The 25,000-nt window shown below is 45.0% G+C and overlaps 4 protein-coding genes across 5 annotated transcripts in view; 1 reads left to right on the top strand and 3 right to left on the bottom strand.

Annotated features, from left to right (window-relative positions):
• Positions 1–738: 738 nt before the first annotated feature.
• LOC130385585 (cysteine-rich and transmembrane domain-containing protein 1-like) lies at positions 739–3,856 on the top strand. Its single transcript, XM_056594158.1, has 5 exons — positions 739–786; positions 1,877–1,989; positions 2,607–2,650; positions 2,816–3,011; positions 3,509–3,856. The coding sequence occupies exons 2-5, from the start codon at positions 1,923–1,925 to the stop codon at positions 3,628–3,630; spliced, it is 429 nt and encodes a 142-aa protein (XP_056450133.1). The 5' UTR covers positions 739–786; positions 1,877–1,922; the 3' UTR covers positions 3,631–3,856.
• Positions 3,857–3,941: 85 nt separating this feature from the next.
• Positions 3,942–12,133, bottom strand: chm (CHM Rab escort protein). The gene is made up of 17 exons (XM_056594155.1): positions 12,033–12,133; positions 11,219–11,285; positions 10,928–11,003; positions 10,545–10,663; positions 10,332–10,459; positions 10,109–10,149; positions 9,926–10,012; positions 9,009–9,125; positions 8,694–8,811; positions 8,354–8,576; positions 7,422–7,499; positions 7,009–7,104; positions 6,507–6,570; positions 6,045–6,129; positions 5,541–5,639; positions 4,690–4,829; positions 3,942–4,615 (listed from the first exon to the last, which is right to left on the bottom strand). The coding sequence occupies exons 1-17, from the start codon at positions 12,082–12,084 to the stop codon at positions 4,187–4,189; spliced, it is 2,019 nt and encodes a 672-aa protein (XP_056450130.1). The 5' UTR covers positions 12,085–12,133; the 3' UTR covers positions 3,942–4,186.
• A 462-nt stretch (positions 12,134–12,595) lies between these two features.
• On the bottom strand, positions 12,596–23,355 carry ik (IK cytokine). Of its 2 annotated transcripts, none has more exons than XM_056594157.1 (20): positions 23,155–23,355; positions 22,151–22,217; positions 21,482–21,571; positions 21,040–21,099; positions 20,441–20,608; positions 20,058–20,172; positions 19,749–19,819; positions 19,551–19,597; positions 19,284–19,447; positions 18,717–18,825; positions 17,954–17,993; positions 16,458–16,656; positions 15,994–16,012; positions 15,592–15,674; positions 15,390–15,478; positions 14,609–14,666; positions 14,085–14,173; positions 13,298–13,406; positions 13,011–13,045; positions 12,596–12,918 (listed from the first exon to the last, which is right to left on the bottom strand). In XM_056594157.1, the coding sequence occupies exons 1-20, from the start codon at positions 23,162–23,164 to the stop codon at positions 12,891–12,893; spliced, it is 1,650 nt and encodes a 549-aa protein (XP_056450132.1). In that variant the 5' UTR covers positions 23,165–23,355; the 3' UTR covers positions 12,596–12,890. The 2 variants fall into 2 exon arrangements, with proteins under 2 accessions (XP_056450132.1, XP_056450131.1); XM_056594156.1 differs by having other exon boundaries at positions 17,954–17,996; positions 23,155–23,354.
• Positions 23,356–23,751: 396 nt separating this feature from the next.
• Positions 23,752–25,000, bottom strand: part of ndufa2 (NADH:ubiquinone oxidoreductase subunit A2) — a 2,551-nt gene continuing 1,302 nt past the window's right edge. The window contains exons 2-3 of the mRNA XM_056594159.1: positions 24,726–24,832; positions 23,752–23,948 (exon numbers count right to left, since the gene is read on the bottom strand). Coding sequence (XP_056450134.1) covers positions 23,857–23,948; positions 24,726–24,832 — 199 coding nt within the window. The 3' untranslated portion in view covers positions 23,752–23,856. The remainder of the gene's footprint in view (positions 23,949–24,725; positions 24,833–25,000) is intronic.

The raw sequence follows: 25,000 nt of genomic DNA, 5'->3' as shown, positions 1-25,000 counted from the left end.
AATGCTCAGTACACATGTATGGTTCTTTAATGTATTTGCATTGTACTAATATGCATTCATTTTCAATGGGCATAAATGTGTTTGAAACATGCATCCCAATTTTTTCAAAGTTAACATTATGGTCATTAGATGGCCTTTAGAAAAATGTTTTTTGGGGGGAAGTGGGGCAGTGTGCTATAAAGGTGTGCTGTGTGTGTGTCACTAATTCACGGATGGGATAAATGCAGAGACCAAATTCCTTGTATGTGTGAGCATACTTGGCAAAAAAGCTGATTGTTATTCTATAGGCCCCCGTGGCACGGCCTAAGCTTTTGTCCTTAATGGCATTTGTTCCCCCTTGCATTACTTTTACTTTAATACTTTAAGTAGTTTTGAAACCAGTACTTTTATACTTTTACTTTTACTTGTAAAAAGCTTGAGTTGATACTTCAACTTCTACAGAAGTATTTTTAAACGCTAGTATTCATACTTCTACTTGAGTAATGAATGAATACTTTTGACACCTCTGGTTATGCTACAACCTAATATAGTGCTAAAATAAACTCTAAAATACTATAGTACTGACATATTACCGCAGACATTTTCGCACAGTACTAATACGCACCGCAGTTAAACTGATTTAAGCATAATAAATTGAAGTAAAATAACTTTACAAGCGAGCGTCACAAAAGCACGCATGCAGGCGCAGAAACTAATGCGCACGCATGCGCAGACGCAACACAGTGACGCCTCGGGACGAGCATCTCGAGGTCCAGAAGCGCGCACAGCATCAAGTCGGATATCTTGGTAAGTTTCCCAACATTTAAAACTAACCCCCTCCAAAGTTTTTACCGATTTAACGGAGCTGTGTACAACTAATTTGAGTTTTGAAATGTCGTCTCGATATAGACTGCTTCACATGTAATAATCATTATAATATTCATCCGAACGAACAACCACATACCTCAAGGAATTCATTAGCTTTTCTCGTAAAATAGTTTAGTTATGTTACTCTAGTATAAAGTCTCATTATATATAATAATATTATAAAGTTTATTTATGTTACTCTAGTTTAAAGTCTAAAGATATAATACAGTATATTTGAAGCTCTAGTAGTCTAGTTATATTATGATAGGCTACATTTATGTTGTAGTTATATCCTATTTATTCTCAACAATACTAAGGGATTGAAAGGTGATTTATGTGGATCCGAAATGCATGTAGTTTTGCACGTGAATACAGAGGTATGCATACCTGAATGTGTGCGTGTTTATAGAAATGAATGCGTAATTGAGACTGATCTAATTTCTACTACTTTCCTAATTATACCTTTCCAAGTTTTAGAATACTTTTCCCATGTTCTTCAATACTTTATGTTCTAGAGAATATTTTCGTATACTCTTGAGGACGTTGTGTTTTAGAATACTTTCCTAAGCTCTATAATACTTTCCCGGAGTGAAACTTTCCTACACGTTATGTTAATGATTTTTCCACACATGGAAAGACTGGAAAGACTGTGTATGTTTTGGTTGTTTTGGACAACACTTGATTTTGATAAAGCTCACATTCTCAACAATGTTTAGAAAGTATTGCCATGACAGCAGAACCCTGTAACGGTCTTGAGAATGGAGTGCTTGTTGACACACAGATGCTCTCTGTCTCGCTGTCTTGTGACTGTGTGACTGTGTGACTGTGTGTGTGTGACTGTGTGTGTGCGTGTGTGTGTGGTTGTGTGTATGTGTGTGTGTGTGTGTGTGTGTGTGTGTGTGTGTGTGTGTGTGTGTGTGTGTGTGTGTGTGTGTGTGTGTGGCTCTGTTGTATACAGAATATATGTTATCTATCGCCCAAACAACAGCAGAACAAAATAAATTTGTTGTATATGTATTTTTTTCCATAGAGAGAAACAACATCATTAATCCTTCTTCCACCAATCAAATCTCCTGATGAGCAATGACCCCGCCCCCCCATATGGCCCCGCCCCTCCATACGGGCTCCCTGGTGTACCTCCAGGTATTCCACATGATGTCACTTCCTGTTTATCTCTCTAGTGGACAGTCCTCTCATAGCGCTCTTTCCTAGTCACCTTGCCTTGTCGCCTCTCCGTGTCTCCTCTCCTAGTGTCCACTCCTGCTGTCCTCTCCTTGTCCCCTCTGCTTGTGTCCTCTCCTTGTGTCCTCTCCTCATGGCCTCTCCTCGTGTCCTCTCCTAGTGTCCTCTCTCCTTGTGTCCTCTCTCCTTATGGCCTCTCCTCGTGTCCTCTCCTAGTGTCCTCTCTCCTTGTGTCCTCTCCTCATGACCTCTCCTAGTGTCCTCACCGTGTGTCCTCTCCTCGTGTCCTCTCTCCTTGTGACCTCTCCTCGTGTCCTCTCCTCGTGTCCTCTCCTTATGACCTTCCTCTCTCCTTGTGTCCTCTCCTCGTCTCGTCACCTTATGTCCTCTCCTCGTGTCCTCTCCTTATGACCCTCCTCTCTCCTTATGTCCTCTCCTCGTGTCCTCTCTCCTTGTGACCTCTCCTCGTGTCCTCTCCTTATGACCTTCCTCTCTCCTTGTGTCCTCTCCTCGTGTCCTCACCTTGTGTCCTCTCCTCGGGTCCTCTCCTTATGACCTTCCTCTCTCCTTGTTTTCAGGAGGCATGCCTCTAGGTCCGGCGTTTCCCGGGCCACCCTACCAGGTAGTCACGTTAACACTTTAAACGCTTCTGTAATCCGTTCCTCGCCGCGGTCCAGTCCTGGTCTTCAGCCTTCTCTCAGCATCCCACAAACATGTCATGAAATGTCATGTTCTGAGAGTTAGGTCAAATGAGACGCGCCTTAAGGTCTGCTTTCCTCATGTTCAGGAATACGCCAACCAGGGCTACACCCCCCCCTACCAAGGTGGCCACGCCCCCTACCATGGCAGCCCCGCCCCTTACCAGGGGAACCCCGCCCCCTATCAAGGTAGCCCCGCCCCCTATTCGACCAGCCACGTCCCCTTTCAGCCTGGATGGGAGGGCACCAAGGTGTCCCAGTATCAACAACCATCATCAAACCCAAGTAGGTCAAAGGTCACTCAAACCACACCTCACTATTTATCACCGGAGACCCCCCCCCCCCCCCCCATAGATCTACAATTACACCTTAATCCTTATTTACACCATACCATAACCTGCACTCTACCATAACCCTTATCTACAATACCATTATCCTAATCTACATTCTACAATAATCTTAAAATACACTTTAACATAACCCTAATCTACAGTCTTCCATAATCCTAATCCTTACTCTGCCATAATCTTAATATACACTTTAAAATAACCATAATCTTATCTCTGCCGTTATCCTAATCTACACTCTACCGTAATCTATTTAATCTACCATAATCCTAATCTACGATAACCCTAATCTATTCCCTACCATAATTCCTATCTACCGTAATACCAATCTACTCTCAATTTAACACTAACCTTCAACTCCATGCCTTTATTCCTAATCTACCAAACCTATCGTCTCCGTCCACCTCAATGCTGTCGGGTTTCATTTGTTTTCAGTTTACATGGTTGGATCAGGCGGGCATCGGTCAGGAAGAGGCGGAGTCACAGGGATGGAGGCGTGTCTTGGAGCATGTTGGACTGCCGTCTGCTGCTGTTGTCTCTTGGACATGTTCCGATAGGACTACACTTCCCACAATGCACCAGTCAACACAGGAACTCAAGATAGCTAAATGTTAAATATGTCAAAGATATATTATCTAACAGCTCAAAGGATATTATATTGCAAAGCTTTTAACACATGAATGTTGTCAGTGATTGACTGTTGAAGGAATGTTTTTTGATGTTACCAATAAATTGTGATTATACAGTTTGATGGTTCTTTATATATCTGGCCCCAGATTACCTGATTATTATTAGACTGGTTAATCTTCTGATAAGGGCTGGTTATGGAGAAGTCTTAAGATACACTAGATACACTTGAGCCATCAGACATGTTGCTATGGCGACCTCACTTTATTCCAGTAAAACAGGACAACATGCAGAAGAGGCACAACAAATACGCAAACTGAAGGCATCTCAATGAATATTGGCATCCATATATCCATAGATATAGGGTCAGAAGAAGCATATATGATACATAGATATAGATACATATCATGCACCTATATAGATATATGATGCATAGATATGTCTATATCGATATGATTATATTTCGAGTGTCTTGTAATGTGTCGGTCAGCCCTGTGTCCCATCTTCTAGCTGGTTGGGGCAAGTGTCAGAATCCTCCGTACAGGGGGAGGAGCTAGCATCGGGCTCCTCCCCCTGTTGAGAAGGGCTAGTTTCAGACTCCTCCCCTTTACACGTGGGGCTAGCCTCCTCCTCTCCCTGGTGGGAGGAGCTAGCCTCCGGCTCCTCCCCCTGGTTGGAGGTGCCCGTTTCAGGCTCCTCCCCTGGTTGGGAGGAGCTAGCCTCAGGCTCCTCCCCTGGTTGGGAGGAGCTAGCCTCAGGCTCCTCCCCTGGTTGGGCGGAGCTAGCCTCAGGCTCCTCCCCTGGTTGGGCGGGGCTAGCTTCAGGCTCCTCCCCCTGGTAGAGGATATCTTCAGGAGCGGGGCCAGGGGGACAGAACTCCTCTCCAGGAAGAATCTTCTGGAAGATCAGCTCAGCCTGACGGAAACACTGTGGTTATCAACACGGAGGGGGAGGGTCGCCGCGGCGATGGTTACCGTGGTGATAGTTACCTGGGCGATGGCGCCGTCGTGTCCCAGGGAGCTGTCCGGGCCGAGGCAGACGGACACGTTGGGGGGAAGCTCGCCGCCCTCCGACTCCAAGCACTCCGACATGTTGAAGTATAAACACCACAGCACCTCTGGGCGCGGCTCTATAGATATACACACATAGAGACACACATAGATATACACATGTAGAGACACACATAGATATACACATGTAGAGACACACATCGATATACACATAGAGACACACATCGATATACACATATAGAGACACACATAGATATACACATATAGAGACACACATCGATATACACATATAGAGATAAACATAGATATACACATATAGAGACACACATCGATATACACATATAGACACACATAGATATACACATATAGAGACACACATCGATATACACATATAGAGATAAACATAGATATACACATATAGAGACACACATCGATATACACATATAGAGACACACATCGATATACACATATAGAGACACACATATAGAGACACACATAGATATACACATATAGAGACACACATCGATATACACATATAGAGACACACATAGATATACACATATAGAGACACACATCGATATACACATATAGAGACACACATAGATATACACATATAGAGACACACATCGATATACACATATAGAGACACACATCGATATACACATATAGAGATAAACATACACATATGTACTAATATAGGGCTGGTTATAATAGTTGTAAGATGGGGCTGGTTATTTCTCATTATTAAAGATAAAGATCCATATATATGTATATAGAACTATCCATCTATATCTATGAAGAGAGAGGGATGGAGCTGGTTGATTGGTTACCGGGGTGATCAGAGTCTGGTGTCCGGAACATCCTGTTGACCACGGGCGACAGGTCTTCGAAGGCGGAGCCGACTGACTGACAGGTGAGATGGACGAGATCTAAGGTGACCAGGAGAAAAGAGTTCTCAGCCTCAAGTTTACACACACACACACACACTCACCTGTATAAACACACACACACACCTGTATGCACACACACACACACACACACACACACACACACACACCTTTATACAAAAACCTCTATGCAAACAAACACACCTCTTTAGACACACACCCCTATAAACTCAGGTATACGCAAACTTCTCCCAGATTAAACTAAGTGGCGGTCAGCCGAGGTGCAGTCAGGGGGAAGCACTCATGTGGATGCGTTCAGACGGCTGTGTAAAGCCACGCCTGGTCACAAGACCGCACAATGTGACTCCTTCATGAGGAAGTGCTATGATTTTCCTTGGGACAGTCATGTGACCTTCGTGTTCCTGGTATGCAGGTCATGTGACTTACGTGTTCCTGGTATGCAGGTCATGCTGGACGGACAGAGCTCCACCATTCGGACGGGCGACTCTGAAGGAATGGTTACTATGGAAACCTGCAGAAAAGAGGCATAAGAAAATATGAAATGTCAGTATCCAATCACAGGGGCCCCAATTGATTTTTACTTCAATGTCATTGGATGTGATCTCTCTCTCTCTCTCTCTCTCTCTCTCTCTCTCTCTCTCTCTCTCTCTCTCTCTCTCTCTCTCTCTCTCTCTCTCTCTCTCTCTCTCTCTCTCTCTCTCTCTCTCTCTCTCTCTCTCTCTCTCTCTCTCTCTCTCTCTCTCTCTCCCTCCCCTAGTCCCTCCCTCCTCGTCTCCTAGTCCCTCCCTCCTCGTCTCCTAGTCCCTCCCTCCTCGTCTCCTAGTCCCTCCCTCCTCGTCTCCTAGTTCCTCCCTCCTCGTCTCCTAGTCCCTTCTCTCTCTCCTCTACCTGTTGCTCGGCCTCGGTGGGTAAAACTGATCCATCAGTGATCAGGACGGCTCTGGAGACACACCTGGAGACACAGATTAACCAGATTACTGACAGATTACTGACAGATTAACCAGATTACTGACAGATTACTGACAGATTAACCAGATTACTGACAGATTACTGACACATTAACCAGATTACTGACAGATTACTGACACATTAACCAGATTACTGACAGATTACTGACACATTAACCAGATTACTGACAGATTAACCAGATTACTGAAAGATTAACCAGATTACTGACAGATTAACCAGATTACTGAAAGATTAACCAGATTACTGAAAGATTACTGACACATTAACCAGATTACTGACACATTAATGACAGATTAACCAGATTACTGACAGATTAACCAGATTACTGACAGATTAACCAAATTACAGACACATTAACCAGATTACTACCCCTTACAGATGAATTGCTGTTTATCACACCACAGTCTGACCAATCACCCACCTGGTGGGCGGGGCAGTCTGGGTAAAACAGCCCTCCTCCAACACCAAATGGCTGCAGCTGATTCGCTGCCCCGTGCTGTCAATCACTGCCTTGCACCTGAGGTAGAGAGAGGGGCCATAGGCCGATGAGTGACATTGATTTTGGTATGTCTATTAATAATAGTAACACAAATAATAACAATAATAATACCAAAACCAGAACTTTGTGTTTATTTATAATGTGCTTCTAAAAACAAGCTATCCATGATGATTACATTACAGTTTACATAGCGAAAGGTACAGAACCGGAAAACCACTGTAGTGCATATTGTTCCGGACAGTGAGCTCGGGGAACCATTTCACCCCTGATATATATAGGTCTATAGAGCTATAAATAGATACATAGATGGTTAGAGATACAAACTCAATGATTACCTGCTGCTGCACTTGTCTACCACCAGAGCATGGACCGAATGTCGGAGACAGTAGATCCCACCAAATACTGCACACATCCTGCCAAATACAAAGCAGGATCAGTACCAGTGCTGCACGCATCCTGCCAAATACACAGCAGGGTTAGTGCCAGTACTGCACACATCCTGCCAAATACACAGCAGGGTTAGTACCAGTGCTGCACACATCCTGCCAAATAGACAGCAGGGTTAGTCCCAGTACTGCTCACATCCTGCCAAATACAAAGCAGGGTTAGTACCAGTACTGCACACATCCTGCAAAATACAGAAGGCACTGCTCGTACTTCTACTAGCAAGAGACTCAAGACTCACTTGGTCAGAGTTCTGCTGGATTCTGCATAGCCTCCTTCCTCCCTCACTCTCCCAAAAACACCTTTAATGTCGTGTGCCCTTACACACTTAAGAAAAGTACTTGTAGCGTCCTATCCTAGCTAGCTTGGTTGTGCACGGGGAATAGGTTAACCTAGTGATTGTAAGGGCTTGGCCCATGGTTCTATGAACATCCTTACTGGGCCGACAGGCGAAAGGTCACCTTGGATAAAAGCGTCTAGGGCTGAATGCAAATGTAACTGTAGTAGTACTCCTACCAGAACTCCTACCAGTACTCCTACCAGTACCAGTACTCCTACCAGTACTGGTTCTCCTACCAGTACCATTTCTGCTACTAGTACTCCTACCAGTACCATTTCTGCTACTAGTACTCCTACCAGTACCAGTACTAGTACTCCTACCAGTACTCCTACCAGTACCAGTACTCCTACCAGGGCTTCTACCAGTACCAGTACTCCTACCAATAATCCTACCAGTACCAGTACTCCTACCAGTGCTCCTACCAGTACCAGTACTCCTACCAGTGCTCCTACCAGTACCAGTACTCCTTCCAGTTATCCTTACCTACAGAAGCACTGGGGGATCTCTCCCAGGCCGTACAGGGGAAACAGGAAGGGGGTGTTTCCATAGCGACCAAGGCATTTCAGGAAGTGCCGTGTTGCCGCCAGGGCCGCAGCCGTGGGAGTGTCCGGCGTTGTCATGGCGATGGAGTGAATCAGGAAGTGCTGAAGGTTCTCAGACAGCTTCTGGTGCTGAAGGAACTCCAAATACGGTCGCTCAGCAAAGTCTAAAAAAAACACATGATAGAAACACACACGTAATGTAAGCACACAAATAAAAGACACGCATAATGCACACACACACATGATATATTATTATAAGCCTGATATAAAACCTAGAGTACCCTGGTAGAGGAGGGGCGTGTCCTGGTCTAGACAGGAAGTCAGGAAGCGCATCAACATCCTCTTCTCCACCACAGAGAGGAGCTTACTGGAGAACACATCGGACCTACTGCAGGGAACCTAGACCCCCACACACACACACACACACACACACACACACACACACACACACACACACACACACACACACACACACACACACACACACACACACACACACACACACACACACACACACAGTTAGTTAGTTAGTTAGTTAGGGTTAAGGGTCCCTCAGGGTGAAGTGAGGAGAGGAGGAGGACTGGGCTCGCGTGTACCTGTTCTATGTTTCCGTGGCGACAGGTCAGGATGCGGGTGACGTTCTTGAACTCTGCGTAGCGGCTGACATTGGATTTGATGAGGAGGTCGATGAGGGCGCCACGGGAATACAAGAGCTGGCCACAAACACACAGGTCATGCAGAGGTCACATAAGAGGTATGAGAGGTTGTGTAGAGGTGCAGGCGCCCCAACCGACCAGCAGGGGTCGCTGATGCAACGACCAGGACAAAAAACATAACATGACTCATTTAATCTAATGACAACAGGATGCGGGCGACGTTCTTGAACTAAGGCCGTTATTAAGTAAACAAACACAGTTTTAGAAATAGTATGGACAGTAACAGCAAGCATAACGTAATGAATGAGTTATGAATGTGTTAAAGAATGAGGTAATGCATGAGGTAATGTATGAGGTAATGAATAAGATGATGAATAAGGTAATGAGTGAGGCAATGAGTGAGGTAATGAGTGAGGTAATGAGTGAGGTAATGAGTGAGGTAATGGGTGAGGTAATGAGTGAGGTAATGAGTGAGGTAATGAGTGAGGTAATGAGTGAGGTAATGAGTGAGGTAACGAGTGAGGTAATGAGTGAGGTAATGAGTGAGGTAATGAGTGAGGTAATGAGTGAGGTAATGGGTGAGGTAATGAGTGAGGTAATGAGTGAGGTAATGAGTGAGGTAATGAGTGAGGTAATGAGTGAGGTAATGAGTGAGGTAATGAGTGAGGTAATGGGTGAGGTAATGAGTGAGGTAACGAGTGAGGTAATGAGTGAGGTAATGAGTGAGGTAATGGGTGAGGTAATGAGTGAGGTAACGAGTGAGGTAACGAGTGAGGTAATGAGTGAGGTAATGAGCGAGGTAATGAGTGAGGTAACGAGTGAGGTAACGAGTGAGGTAATGAGCGAGGTGATGCTACCTTTGACACCAGGTCGATGTTGAATCGCCGGCCCTCCTTCAGCAGCTCAGCGTAGGTTAGCCTCTTCTTGCTCTTCTCTGGTTGGCTCTGATCAGGACAAGGGGGTGTGGTTTATATTATTATTATTCATTCTCTCTTCCTCTGTCTATGTCTCTCTATCTCTCTCTCTCTCTCTCTCTCTACCTTTTGTGCTGGGGTGTTTATCTCTTCCTTCACCTCGGACTCTGAATGGGGGAGAAAGACTGTCAGGGTTCGGTTATAAGAACACACTCGCTGGTGTTTCCGCTACGTTTTAAGTATATATATGCCCCGCAGCACAGTACAGCGTCAACAGTACAGCAGATGGTTCTACTGTACTATTAACGCTGTAGACATCAGGCGGAGGGGGGTCAGCCGACAGACAGACCACTAGAGGGGGCTCCTTCCTCCTGCGTCTCTCCGGCTGGAGTCTGGTCGGCTCCACCCTCATCTTCCTCTTCATCTTCCTTTGCCTCTTCCTCCAAGGGGCTTGAGGGGACTTGCTCCTCTTCTTCACTAAAATTATAAACATTCACTTAGTAATTGCAACCTAGTTAGCAACAAGGAGACATGTTACCTAGCAACAAGGAGACATGTTTACCTGGTGTAGTTGAAAACCTGGAGGTTGGTTACTTGGGAGACATCTCCTGTTGTCAGGCCGATCAGGTCTTCGCCGTCCTCCAACTGACTCGACCAATCGTGCTCTTCACTGGCGGTAATCTAACACACACACACACACACACACAAAGATACACACCTAATTAAGATTTAGATGAAGGTGTAAACAGGTCTTATTTAGATCTAGATTAAGGTGTGTGTGTGTGTGTGTGTGTGTGTGTGTGTGTGTGTGTGTGTGTGTGTGTGTGTGTGTGTGTGTGTGTGTGTGTGTGTGTGTGTCTGTGTGTGTGTGTGTGTGTGTGTGTGTGTGTGTGTGTGTGTGTGTGTGTGTGTGAGCGTGTGTGTGTGTGTGAGCGCTAAACTCACTTTACTTTGCTCTTCTATCCAGGAGAGGAGGCCATTAAATGTGAAACTTGCCCACTTCCCAGCATAGTAACTCCTCCTGCAAATGTACACATTACTACAGTGAATACACTGTACACGAGTAAATACCCAGTGCTACAGTTAACACACAAGATACTACAATAAATACAAAGAGTATTACAGTAAATACAGACTACTACAATCACTCGTCCTGAAGTACATGCTTCCTTCTCCTGCAGTATAAATACATACAGTACTGGGGTATATAAATACACAGCAGTATTATGGAAGTACCTGTCAAGATGAAGAACTCTTTGGCCGACTCTAGAGCATGCTGCCGCCACCACAGACTCTACAAGGCCTGCATGGATGCACACAAACACACACCCATTTATATACGTACATATACGCACACACACACACACAGACACACACATTTACATATACACACACACACACACACACACACACACACACACACACACACATTAATACATTCATACACACACACACACACACACACACACACACACACACACACACACACACACACACACACACACACACACATATATATATATACATACATACATATAAACATAGATAGGAAGCAATAGCTTAGTAATAAGATAATGATTTAAAAGCTGATTAATACGACCAAAGAGATGCCACAAGGGATTTTAAATAGTTTTGAAAAATGTATAACCTTTCGTTTTGACCATAGATACGAGACTTACTATACATAATTTATGTACTAATAACAAACCAGTCGGGCCAGCACCGCCCATCTCCAGCCCATCGCAGCAGCCTTAACGCTAACCCTACTGGCTCTACAACCAACATCATCTAAATACGGAATAGCAGGAGGAAAGGACGACATCTGATAACAAGGAGCTCAAATAACTGAATACCTAATGCAGACATTACATTGATGAACTGGTCCCAGTGAGGGCAGCCAGCCTTGGCTTGTAGTAAACACATCACCAATAACCACATTAAATACACCGATACGGTTTATTTAATGTCTGCCGTCAGTCTGATGGCGCAGACACACTTTACAGAGGTGCCCTATAACATTATTTTCAAAATTAAACTCATTGTTTTCTACCTGTTCCTAGGATGACGACGTCAAATTCAGAAGGTAACTGTTCGGAAGCCATGTTGGTAGCCGAGGCGTAAGGAAGTCATGTGACGAAACTCACTGACGAGACTTCAGCAAGAGGGACGCTGACGTAATCTCGCGAGGCTCAAGGCGCATCATCCTTAAAAATTCATGTGACCTGTGTCAGTACTGTCTAACACCTACCTGTTCCTTAATGGACTGTTTCTGAACTGTTAACCCCTACCTACTCCTTTATGACTTGTCTCTCTACCATCGTATCATTACGCGCTAGTTAATGACCTGTATGTGTGTACTATGCAACCCCTACGTTCTCCTTAATGGCCTGTCTAAACCTTATCTGCTCCTTTATGACCAGTCTCTGTACTGTCTCACCCCTACCTGCTTATTTATGGCCTGTCTCTGTACTGTCTAACCTCTACCTGCTCCTTAATGACCCTTCTCAGTACTGCCTAACCCCTACCTGCTCCTTAATGACATCTCTGTTCTGTCTAACCCCTACCTGCTCCTTAATGACATCTCTGTTCTGTCTAACCCTTATCTGCTCCTTAATGACCAACAGGATGTGACAGATTGGGTTTTTAAATGTTTTATTTCAGATATGAAGTACTGTTAAACAACAACATCAACAAAATATAATAATCATCATCATGGCTCGTACCTTCACTGAAACGTAACATATCAGAGAAGTGTGCGTGTGAGTGTATGTGTATATGTATGTGTATATGTATTTGTTTGTGTGTGTGTTAATGTGCGTCCTGTGATATATACACATGATGACATCCCAGGTCAGGTCTGATACGGGTCCCCACCGAGACAGAACCACATCACAGGTGGGTGTGGTCCTCAGTATTTTGGTCGCTTAATGTTCACCCTGTTGAAATAAAAACAAATGTTTATCTCTTCTGCTCGCCAGAGGATTATGATTCGGTCAGCCGTTTGTCTAGCTGCTAGGAAGCTACTCACCCATCAGACTCCTGCTTCTTTCTCTTCTCGATAATCTGATCAAAGGAACCACAATAGATTATTAATTTCACAGACACATAATGATAACCCCCATGGACAGACAGAGATACACACACACACACACACACACACACACACACACACACACACACACACACACACACACACACACACACACACACACACACACACACACACACACACACACACACACACACACACACACACACACACACACTAGAGAGAGGGAGGCAGTGAGCGAGGAGAGAGTTGTGATTGGTCCTCACCGCGCTGATCTTCTTCCACTGTCGGTCTAGCTCCGCCTTCTCGTTGGTCTCCTTGAAGCGTCTGGTCTTCCGACCCTCAGACATCTTGATTCCGTACTGGAAGGCCGCCCTGGAGACCAAACAACCGTCAGCTAGCATCTCCTCTAGCCTTTCCTTTGACACCTCGCCGTGGCATGGACTTATAGCATGCCAGTGTTAGGGCTATGCTACTGTTAGTAGCATGCTATAGCTAATATCAGGCTATTGTTCGTAGCATTTCAGTGCCACTATCATGCTAGTGTTAGTAGCAGTTCAGTGCTAATATCATGCTAGTGTTAGTACAATTCTAGTGCCAAATAGCATGCTACTGTTAGTAGCATTGCAGTGCCAATATCATGCTAGTGTTAGTAGCATTGCAGTGCTGATCACATGCTAGTGTTGGTAGCATTGCAGTGCTAATATCATGCTAGTGTTGGTAGCATTGCAGTGATAATATCATGCTAGGGTTGGTAGCATTGCCGTGCTAATAGCATGCTAGTGTTGGTAGCATTGCCGTGCTAATATCATGCTAGTGATAGTAGCATTGCAGTGCTAATCACATGCTAGTTTTGGTAGCATTGCAGTGCTAATATCATGCTAGTGTTGGTAGCATTGCAGTGCTAATATCATGCTAGTGTTGGTAGCATTGCCGTGCTAATATCATGCTAGTGTTGGTAGCATTGCCGTGCTAATATCATGATAGTGTTGGTAGCATTGCCGTGCTAATATCATGCTAGTGTTGGTAGCATTGCCTGCATGGAGGACGTACTTGGGAAGGGCCTCTTTGTTGTTCATGTAATCTGAATATTCCTCCTGCGTGTCGAAGTCCCAGCGACCCAGCGGCCCCTTCTTGTTGCCCTGGGGAAAAGAGAGAAGAGGATAAGGAACTACCCTCCCATACACATGTAGCATGGTAAAGAACTACACAACCCATACACATGGAGCACAGCAAATAACTACACAAACAATACACATGTAGCATAGTAAATTAAGGACTACACACGCAGCACAGCAAATAACTACACAACCCACAGACGAAAGCGCAGTAAAGAACTACACAATTCATACGCATGGAGCACAGTAAAGAAATACAAAACAAACAAATGCATGAAGCACAGTTAAGAACTACACATCGCACATACACTGGTGGCGACATGTGGATGAATGAGTGAGGTAAGGTGAACGAATAAATACACCGGTAGGAACATATGAATAACAATACACAGTCCTGCAGACACTGTATTGGTTTAGCTTTTAGCTTTTGACAGGATGCACGATGGGCTTTGTAGTCACCTGGTCCATCTTGCTGTAGTCCACTTCCTCGTCACTGTCCACAGCCAGGTCGTCCATACTGCACACAGAAACACATAACATCACTGGTCTGTCCGTACTGAGACAGAAACACATAACATCACTGGTCTGTCCGCACTGAGACAGAAACAGATAACATCACTGGTCTGTCCACACTGAGACAGAAACAGATGACATCACAGGTCTGTCCGTACTGAGACAGAAACACATAACATCACTGGTCTGTCCGTACTGAGACAGAAACACATAACATCACAGGTCTGTCCACACTGAGACAGAAACAGATTACATCACAGGTCTGTCCACACTGAGACAGAAACAGATTACATCACAGGTCTGTCCGTCGAGACAAACCACATCACAACATGTTGAGAAGGCACAGAGGGAGAGTGTTTTTTGAGAGGTTGAGTGAGAGGGTGAAGGAGAGAGGTAGAGTGAGAGGGTGAATTGGAGAGGATGAGTGAGAGGGGGATGGAGAGAGGTAGAGTGAGAGGGTGAAGGAGAGAGGTAGAGTGAGAGGGTGAATTGGAGAGGATGAGTGAGAGGGGGATGGAGAGAGGATGAGTGAGAGGGTGAAGGAGAGAGGATGAGTGAGAGGGGGATGGGGAGAGGATGAGTGAGAGGGGGATGGAGAGAGGAAGAGTGAGAGGGTGATGGTGAAAAGTTGAGTGAGAGGGTGATGATGGCTGGGTGAATGGAGGATGATGAGAGGATGAAGGCAAGAGGGTGAAAGGGTGATGGCGAGTCAGAGGGTGAGTCTTACGTTGCAGGGTAACATTCTGCGTAGGAGTTGGACATCCCAAAGAAATCTCCGAGATGCTCTTTCCCAGCCTCCCTTCTGTTCCCTGCAGTGCTGGCAGTCAAGGAGAAACTACTTCACTAGACCCTTAGCATCAAGACACTTAACACTTAATGATGTCCCTCATTCCTGAAATACTATAAAACACAATAACCAAAGGATATGTTTCCTGGCTCTGCCATTGGCTCCCTGCTGCTCCAGAAAACTTCTCGTTAATCATCTTGATCTGATCGGTGACTGAGCTCGGACCTGAGACAAAGACAGAGAGAGACAGAGAGACACAGACACAAGAGACACAGAGAGAGAGAGACAGAGACCGAGAGAGACAAAGTCAGAGCGAGACAGAGACACAGACCCCGAGAGACACAGAGGGAGAGAGACAGAGAGACACAGACACGAGAGACACAGAGAGAGAGAGACAGAGACCGAGAGAGACAAAGACAGAGCGAGACAGAGACACAGACCCCGAGAGACAGAGACAAAGAGAGAGAGTGAGAGCGAGACATAGAGGTTACAACAGGTTTAAAGACACTTCATGTGTAAGTAGCTTATAATCAAATATAGTTACCCGTCTCCAAATCCAGAACCTGTAGGGAGACAGGAGAGACACACACATATGGATAAGTAGTGGTATCTACGCATCTGATGACTGATGATATCAACACTGCCTTTATTAACATGTGATGACTAATGGTATCAACACTGGTCCCTTTATTAACATGTGATGACTAATGGTATCAACACTGGTCCCTTTTTTAACATGTGATGACTAATGGTATCAACACTGGTCCCTTTATTAACATGTGATGACTAATGGTATCAACACTGGTCCCTTTATTAACATGTGATGACTAATGGTATAAATATTGGTCCTTTTATTAACATGTGATGACTAATGGTACAAACACTGGTCCTTTTATTTACATGTGATGACTAATGGTATAAATACTGGTCCTTTTATTAACATGTGATGACTAATGGTATAAACACTGGTCCTTTTATTGAAATGTGTGGATGAATAAGGCTGCAAACCTCCTGGTCGTCCGCGAGAGGTTTCTCAAAGTAGCTCTGCCTCCTCTGTTCCTCCTCCGCCTCCCTCACTCTCTCCCGGTCTCGCTCCCTCTCTCTCTCCCTCTCCCGCTCTCTGTAGCGCTCCTTCTCCTTGGCAGCGGCCTTGGAGGCCGAGGCTGTGGCGGCTGAGGGGATGTAGTCTCCCACGTCCTCAAAGATACTGAAGAGAACACACATCCTTCATGTACCGACCAGAACACACATCCTTCATGTACCGACCAGAACACACATCCTTCATGTACCGACCAGAACACACATCCTTCATGTACCGACCAGAACACACATCCTTCATGTACCGACCAGAACACACATCCTTCATGTACCGACCAGAACACACATCCTTAATATGCTGACCCAGAACCCCCCCCCCCCCACACACACACACACACACACCCTTAATGTTCTGACCCAGAACCAGTTCCTCAATATACTGACCCAGAAAACACACACACATCTGTAACGCACTGACCAGAACACACACACACACACACACACACCCTAAATGAACTGACCCAGAAAACACACACCCACACCCTTAATGTTCTGACAAAGAACCAGTTCCAAAATATACTAACCCAGAAAAACACCTACACCCACCCGTAACATACTGACCTGACCAGAACACACGCGCACACACACACACACACTTAATGAACTGACCCAGAAAACACACACACACACCCTTAATGTTCTGACAAAGAACCAGTTCCAAAATATACTAACCCAGAAAAACACCTACACCCACCCGTAACATACTGACCAGAACACACGCGCACACACACACACACACACACACACACTTAATGAACTGACCCAGAAAACACACACACACACACACCCTTAATGTTCTGACAAAGAACCAGTTCCCCAATATACTAACCCAGAAAAACACCTACACCCACCCGTAACATACTGACCAGAACACACACACACACACACAGACACCACACACCACACACACACTTAATGAACTGACCCAGAAAACACACAAACACACCCTTAATGTTCTGAAAAAGAACCAGTTCCAAAATATACTAACCCAGAAAAACACCTACACCCACCCGTAACATACTGACCAGAACACACACACACACACACACACACACACACACACACACACACACACACACACACACACACACACACACACACACACACACACACACACACACACACACACACACACACACACACACACACACACACACACACACACACTTAATGAACTGACCCAGAAAACACACACACACACACCCTTAATGTTCTGACAAAGAACCAGTTCCAAAATATACTAACCCAGAAAAACACCTACACCCACCCGTAACATACTGACCAGAACACACACACACACAGACACCACACACCACACACACACTTAATGAACTGACCCAGAAAAACCCCACACACAGCCTTAATACACTGCCCCAGACCACAGCAGGGGACAGAGAGAGACGTACCTGATGTCTGCTTCGGCAGCCTTCTTCTCATCCAGTTTCCCTGCTGACAGACGAGCATCGTGTGAAACGGGTTTGCTTATACAATCTCTGTACCCTTACATTAACCACCCCTGATCTGGGTAACGGGTTTGTTAAACAGCGATTGGTCTGGAACAATCCTGTGGCTGGAGGCGGGGATCTGTTAACCACTCATTAAAGTAGGTACTAGGAGTAGAGGTACTTGAAGATGGTGTTACTGTGCTACTATGAGTAATGGTACTAGGAGTAGTGGTACTAGGAGTAGTGATACTAGGAGTAGTGGTACCAGGAGCAGTGATACTAGGAGTAGTGATATTAGGAGAAGTGATACTAGGAGTAGTGATACTAGGAGTAGTGTTACCAGGAGCAGTGATACTAGGAGAGGTGGTACCAGGAGTAGTGAAACTAGGAGTAGTGATACTAGGAGTAGTGTTACCAGGAGTAGTGTTACCAGGAGTAGCGATACTAGGATAAGTGGTACCAGGAGTAGTGATACTAGGAGTAGTCATACTAGGAGTAGTGATACTAGTGATACTAGGAGAGGTGGTACTAGGAGTAGTGAAACCGGGAGTAGTGATACCAGGAGTAGTGATACCAGGAGTAGTGTTACCAGGAGTAGCGATACCAGGATGAGTGATACCGGGAGTAGTGATACCGGGAGTAGTGATACCGGGAGTAGTGATACCAGGAGTAGTGATACCAGGAGTAGTGAAACCAGGAGTAGTGATACTAGGAGAGGTGGTACCTTTGTCCTTCTTCTTGATCTTCTTGTGCCTCGTCCCCTGTCTCAGGTAGGACAGGATCTGGGTCAGCTTGGAGATCACGATGTCGTTGGTGGTGAGAGTGGTCTGAGCCTGGAGACGGAGAGAGAGAGAGACAAGATCAATACTTTACACATGTGGAGGTCATCTAGCAATAAAACACACACACACACACACACACACACACACACACACAGACAGACAGACAGACAGACAGACAGACAGAGACACAGAGAGACAGAGAGACACAGAAACACAGAGAGAGAGACAGAAACACACACATAGACGGAGAGAGAGACACACACACATAGATGGAGAGAGAGAGAGACAAAGAGAGAGAGACACAGAGAGAGAGAGAGAGACAGAGACAGAGAGAGAGAGAGAGACACACATAGATGGAGAGAGACAGAGAGAGAGACAGACAGACAGACAGAGAGAGTGTGACTGACAGACACAGACAAAGAGACACAGAGAGCGAGACAGAAAAACACACATAGACGGAGAGAGAGACGGTGAAAGAGAGAGAGATCCACACATATCCACCAGCGTACCTCCATGCTGGGGCAGTCGGCCTTGCTGCGGATCAGGGTGGTGGGGATGTCCGTGTCTGCGTACTCGTCGTCCAGGTCCACCACGTAGGCCATGCGTCCCGGGAGGAACAGCTCGTTCCTCTCCACGATGCGCGAGCGGAACACCGTCCGGTACACGTTCCTACCTGGGACGGGAGGACAGCACTGCTGGTACTACTGCCAGACGCTTCCTGGTACTAGCGCCGCTGCAATAGTACTATCAACACAGGAACCAGGTGTGATACTCACCGAGACGAGTTTTGAACTCCATCTTCTCCTCTACTTCGACGTCTTTCCTGAGGACACATAAAAAAAAAACACATGAATACAGAAACACACACACAGCTCTACTGACACTACATTACCCAGCATGCCCTATGACCTTTCAATAGGTCTGGAAACACTGAGGACCACGGGAGCCAGTTGCCATGGAAAAACAACACTTACTTGACTTCTTTCTGGACCTTCTCCATCAGGTCCTCTTCCTCCTTCTCCTTACTGGTGATTTCAGCCCTGACCTAGTGACACAATTATACAAACATTATAAACTCTCCCTTCTGTTATTGCACAGTAATAACCATATCAAACGTACTGTTAGTTAGAAACTTAACAACAGTATTATCAAAAGAAGTTACAACAGTAGTAAAAGGTAAAAACAGTAACAGCTGTTGTCAGTAACAGCAGTAACCAGTAACCACAGCAGTAACCAGTAACAGTAGTGACCAGTGCCAACAGCAGTAAGGGCGGGGTCCCTACCTTCTGCAGCAGGGCGAAGTCGAGGCCCTTCACCAAGTGAGTGTGCTCCATGTCACCTCCCAAGAACTTGGACTCCTGGATCACCTGCCGACGCTTCTCCGCCGCCGACTTATCCCTGCACACACACACACACACACACACACACACACACACACACACACACACACACACACACACAGTGTGTTAGTCTAATAGACAGTACTTTGTCCCCAGCAGTAGGGCTACACATTTATTACAATACTCAGGCCTCAGCAGTAGTAATACTGATGGTATTACTAGTAGTACTCGTATTGGTAGTACTCACTCCTCGGCAGTAAGTCTGACCGCGCGGTAGTGCTGATGGTTTAGGTAGTAGTACTATTAGTAGTATGAGTAGTACTCACGCCTCGGCAGTGGGTCCGACGGCGCGGTAGTTGGCGGTGGTGCTGATGAGCTCCGTCTCCTCGTAGTCCTTGTTGACTCCGTCTCTCCTCTCGCGAGCTCGGTCTCGGTACTTCTCCGCCAACTCCCTCTCTCTCTCCACTTCCTGCTGTCGTAGCTTAGCATAGTAGCTACAAAACAAAAACAACATAGCTTAGCATAGTGGCTACAAAACAACAACAACATAGCTTAGCATAGTAGCTACAAAACAACAACAACATAGCTTTGCATAGTAGCTACAAAACAACAACATAGCTTAGCATAGTAGCTTAAAAACAACAACAACAACATAGCTTAGCATAGTAGCTACAAAACAACAACAACATAGCTTAGCATAGTAGCTATAAAACCAAATAGCTTAGGCCACATGCCCCTCATGATACCTCACCTTTAGTTGCTACTAAATAATACACACTGGGCTTTTAATATTGAAGCTTTTTTTTTTTTTACACTTTACACATGATAAAAATTATACCTGTGGGTAATAAATATCATAATGGTATTCAAGTTACGTCATTATCATATCATTATGTATGCGTATCATTGTATCATTAAGACTCACCTCTTCTTCTTCCTCCTCCGAGCTGCGGGATCCTCATCCTCATTGTAGTCCTTTGGCATTCTGGGAAAAAAGAACGTGATCTTAGATGGCCGGCCAATCAGTTGTCGGTACAGTAGCAGTACAGACTCGTGGCACGTGACACCCCAAAAGGCGGTTATTTTGTCCCCCGATAGTTTGCACTAGTTGACACACATGGATGGTCAGTATTCATCAGTAGTTCATAGTTCATGTGCGTCGCGTCCACATTGAGCCATTGGCCACACCCTTCTTCACCTGCTGGTTGCTGGTGTAGCGCTAGAGGGGTACACTTCTGAACAGCTATGGTAATCCATCGTCAACATTTTGAAAAGTGGCGCGCATCAGGGTTCAAGGGGTTCTAGCTTGGCTAGTTATTAGGAGTAGTGGTATTGATCCGGAGTAGTACTATTAACCGGAGACTCACTCTGGCCGAGACTTGGACGGTGGGGCCGATGAAGGGGCGGACCTCGGGGTCATCAGCAGCTTCCTGAAGTCGTCATTGGTCAGTTTGGACCTGAGGAGAAACAAGGTTAATATCCTGTCCCTGTACTGTCTAACCCCTACCTGTCTCTGTACTGTCTAACCCCTACCTGCTCCTTAATGACCTGTCTCTGTACTGTCTAACCCCTACCTGCTCCTTAATGACCTGTCTCTGTACTGTCTAACCCCTACCTGCTCCTTAATGACCTGTCTCTGTACTGTCTAACCACAACCTGCTCCTTCATGACCTGTCTCTGTACTGTCTAACCCTACGTGCTCCTTAATGACCCGTCTCTGTACTGTCTAACCCCTACCTGCTCCTTAATGACCTGCCTAACACCTACCTGCTCCTTAATGACCTGTCTCTGTACTGTCTAACCCCTACCTGCTCCTTAATGACCTGTCTCTGTACTGTCTAACCCCTACCTGCTCCTTCATGACCTGTCTCTGTACTGTCTTACCCCTACCTGCTCCTTCATGACCTTTCTCTGTACTGTCTAACCCTACCTGCTCCATAATGACTCGTCTGTACTGTCTAACCCCTACCTGCTCCGTAATGACTCGTCTGTACTGTCTAACCCCTAGCTGCTCCTTCATGAACCCATTAACTTACTGCAGAGCAGACATGTGGTCCTCCGTTTCGTGGCCCTCCGGGGCCAGCGGGTTGGAGTAGGTCTCGGCTGAGGAGAGAGAAAGGGAGGAGAGGGTGTTATGATCACTACTGACCTCTGACCTGTTTTAAACTCACTGCTCTCATGGTGAGTGAGTGAAGGATTAATTATTTATTTATTAATAAGCAGCCTATGCAATCTGCTTAAGACCGAACAGTCTGATAGCTTTTTTATAAAGTTGTTTAAAAAAAAAAGGATGTGCAGTAAATGGTGTATACATTCAGGACATTGATTGTCCGTCTTATAACCTATTGTCCACATTGTGAGACGTTTGTAAAATCTATGACTATAGCAGTAGCAAAGAAGATGCCACTGCAATCTGATAACCGAATTATACACTGTCTGATTCTGACTGAGTTGACTGTTTACATTTGAATAACAGTCAATCAGGCTTATTCATTCTGTGTAAAATCAGTGTGTCTGTTACAACAGTCATGTATGGTGGAAGGGAAAATAAGCAGATTGCCATCAGTTTATTTGCTATAGGAGATATAGAAACGTAACGCCGAAATATCATCACCCAACTAGGGAACTGATTTGCTCGTAGTGCACTGCATACCATAGATATACATTAGGCAGCCAAATACATAATCATGGTGATGTTCATCATATGCAATCCTAATGTATGTATTTAAAAGGAACACAACCTCACTTCTAATCCTAGTAATATGGATCATGTATTCGTTCAGAGTAAGCATGTTACATGACCACAAGAATACTTAAAATCGTAGTAATATGTATCCTGTATAAGATCAAAGTAAGCATTTAAGATAATCAGAACAAATGTTTATGACCAAAATGGAATACACAAGACTAGTACTGTTCTAGATTTAGCTTAGTGTTGTGCTAGCATTAGCTGCTAGTATGATGCTAGTACTGTACGAGCATTAGCCGCTAGTACTGCGCTAGCATCTGCTGCTAGGAACGACACAGATGGATGTCTTACATTCAGGCATCGTGGCGAAGTCTCAGTCACTCCCAGCTAGAATGAAGAAGTATGTAGGACCAACTCTGCCGATGGATTAGCTCAACACGTAGGCTGCAGCGGAGTTTATAACCAGGGTCGCTCTTCTGGGACCACAAACTGTTTGGTACGCACAGCACCGGAACCGGAAACAGCTAACAGCACGTTACACTGTGTCGGAGTTTAACGTTTATTATCATCTAAAATACTTGAACTATGAAAAGAAGCATACTTATACTACCTATTTACGTTATCACATGAAACATATAACTGAATAGCAAGAACTCGTTACTGTATTTGTAATATATATAATATAAACAACCCTGACCCTATTTTTAGGCAGAACATATTACGATTAAATCCCTAAATACTGTATTTGATTTAATTTCTGCTAACAATGTTTTGGGATTTGCTTAAGCATGGAACCTCAGAGCAAACAATAAAAATGTATGACTTACTTTCATGCAGTCTATGCTAAAACAAAATGTGGATGACCAATTCTGAAACGAATCGGTCCTTCATCCGAAACTTCGGTGTTAAAATACTACTCTAAATTGAACAGGTGTTGTGTTACTGAAACAAAGAAGAACTGAAGGAGGAGATCAGCTGTACATACACATTTATTATGGTCAGTTTAATATTCACAACATAGACACTAGTACTGGGCTGGGACCCCCGCTGGCCTCAGGGTTTGGTCTGCGCCAGTGTCTCCAACACCTTAGCGACCTGGTCGGCGTTCATGTTGTCCAGAGCGACACTCTGCTCTTTTCCAAATTCTGCAGAGAATCAGAACAGGAATCAGAATTCATTGCCCACACGGTCCATGAATTTGTCTTGGTGTAAACAAGAACAACAAACTAGGCGGAAGCAGTATGAAAGCAAGCCATAGGTACTGCAAGCCAAGAAACAAATATCTGTACAGACTTTATTTTTAAGGATTATGCATTGATGAAAGAATATGTGCATCAGATTTAAGCATATCAGATTATTTTTTTTTTAAAGTCCTATATAGAGCGAAAGACATTGGAATGATGTTAACCATTTGAATGCACAATTGGTGTACACATGATGAAACATCTATCTAAACTGTTTAGAATCCAGCTGGTGTAAATCACAAGAGAGAATATAGCATGACCCCTTCATATGCAGATAGCTCCACGGAACACACACACACACACACACACACACACACACACACACACACACACACACACACCGAAAGAGAGACAGAGAGACAAACAGAAGCACCAAGAGAGAGACACACACAAAAGGACACACACACACACACACACACACACACACACACACACACACACACACACACACACACACACACACACACACACACACACACACACACACACACACACACACACACACACACAGGCAGACACCAACAGAGACAAAGAACGAGAGACAGAGAGACACACACAGAGACAGGAACAGGCAAACACAGACAGAGACACACACAGACGCAGAGACAGAGAGACCCACGAGAGACAGCTACAGTGAGACAAACCCAGACCCAGAGTCGAAGAGAGAGAGACCCTCACCATATCTGCCCCAGAGTCTCGCCTGGACACCCGAACATTCCCGGATCAGGATCGGGAACTCCGGGTTGGCGCGCTTCAGACTCACATAGTGGTTCTCCACAAAGTCCCTACACATACAAATCGAAAGACACAGTACATTGACGCATACTGTCATTGGGAAGACTTATTGTTCAAATAAAATATAAATCAATGGATTAAATATATTTTGTTATAGGCAGATGTTGCGTTCTCCTCACTAACCAACATAATTTCGCATTGTGTCAAAGTTCTGGATG

Source organism: Gadus chalcogrammus, chromosome 7 (genome assembly GCF_026213295.1).
Source record: "Gadus chalcogrammus isolate NIFS_2021 chromosome 7, NIFS_Gcha_1.0, whole genome shotgun sequence".
NCBI classification, from domain to species: Eukaryota; Metazoa; Chordata; class Actinopteri; order Gadiformes; family Gadidae; genus Gadus; species Gadus chalcogrammus.
Note: the sequence above shows the minus strand (reverse complement) of the source record. Positions and strands in the feature narration are given on the sequence as shown.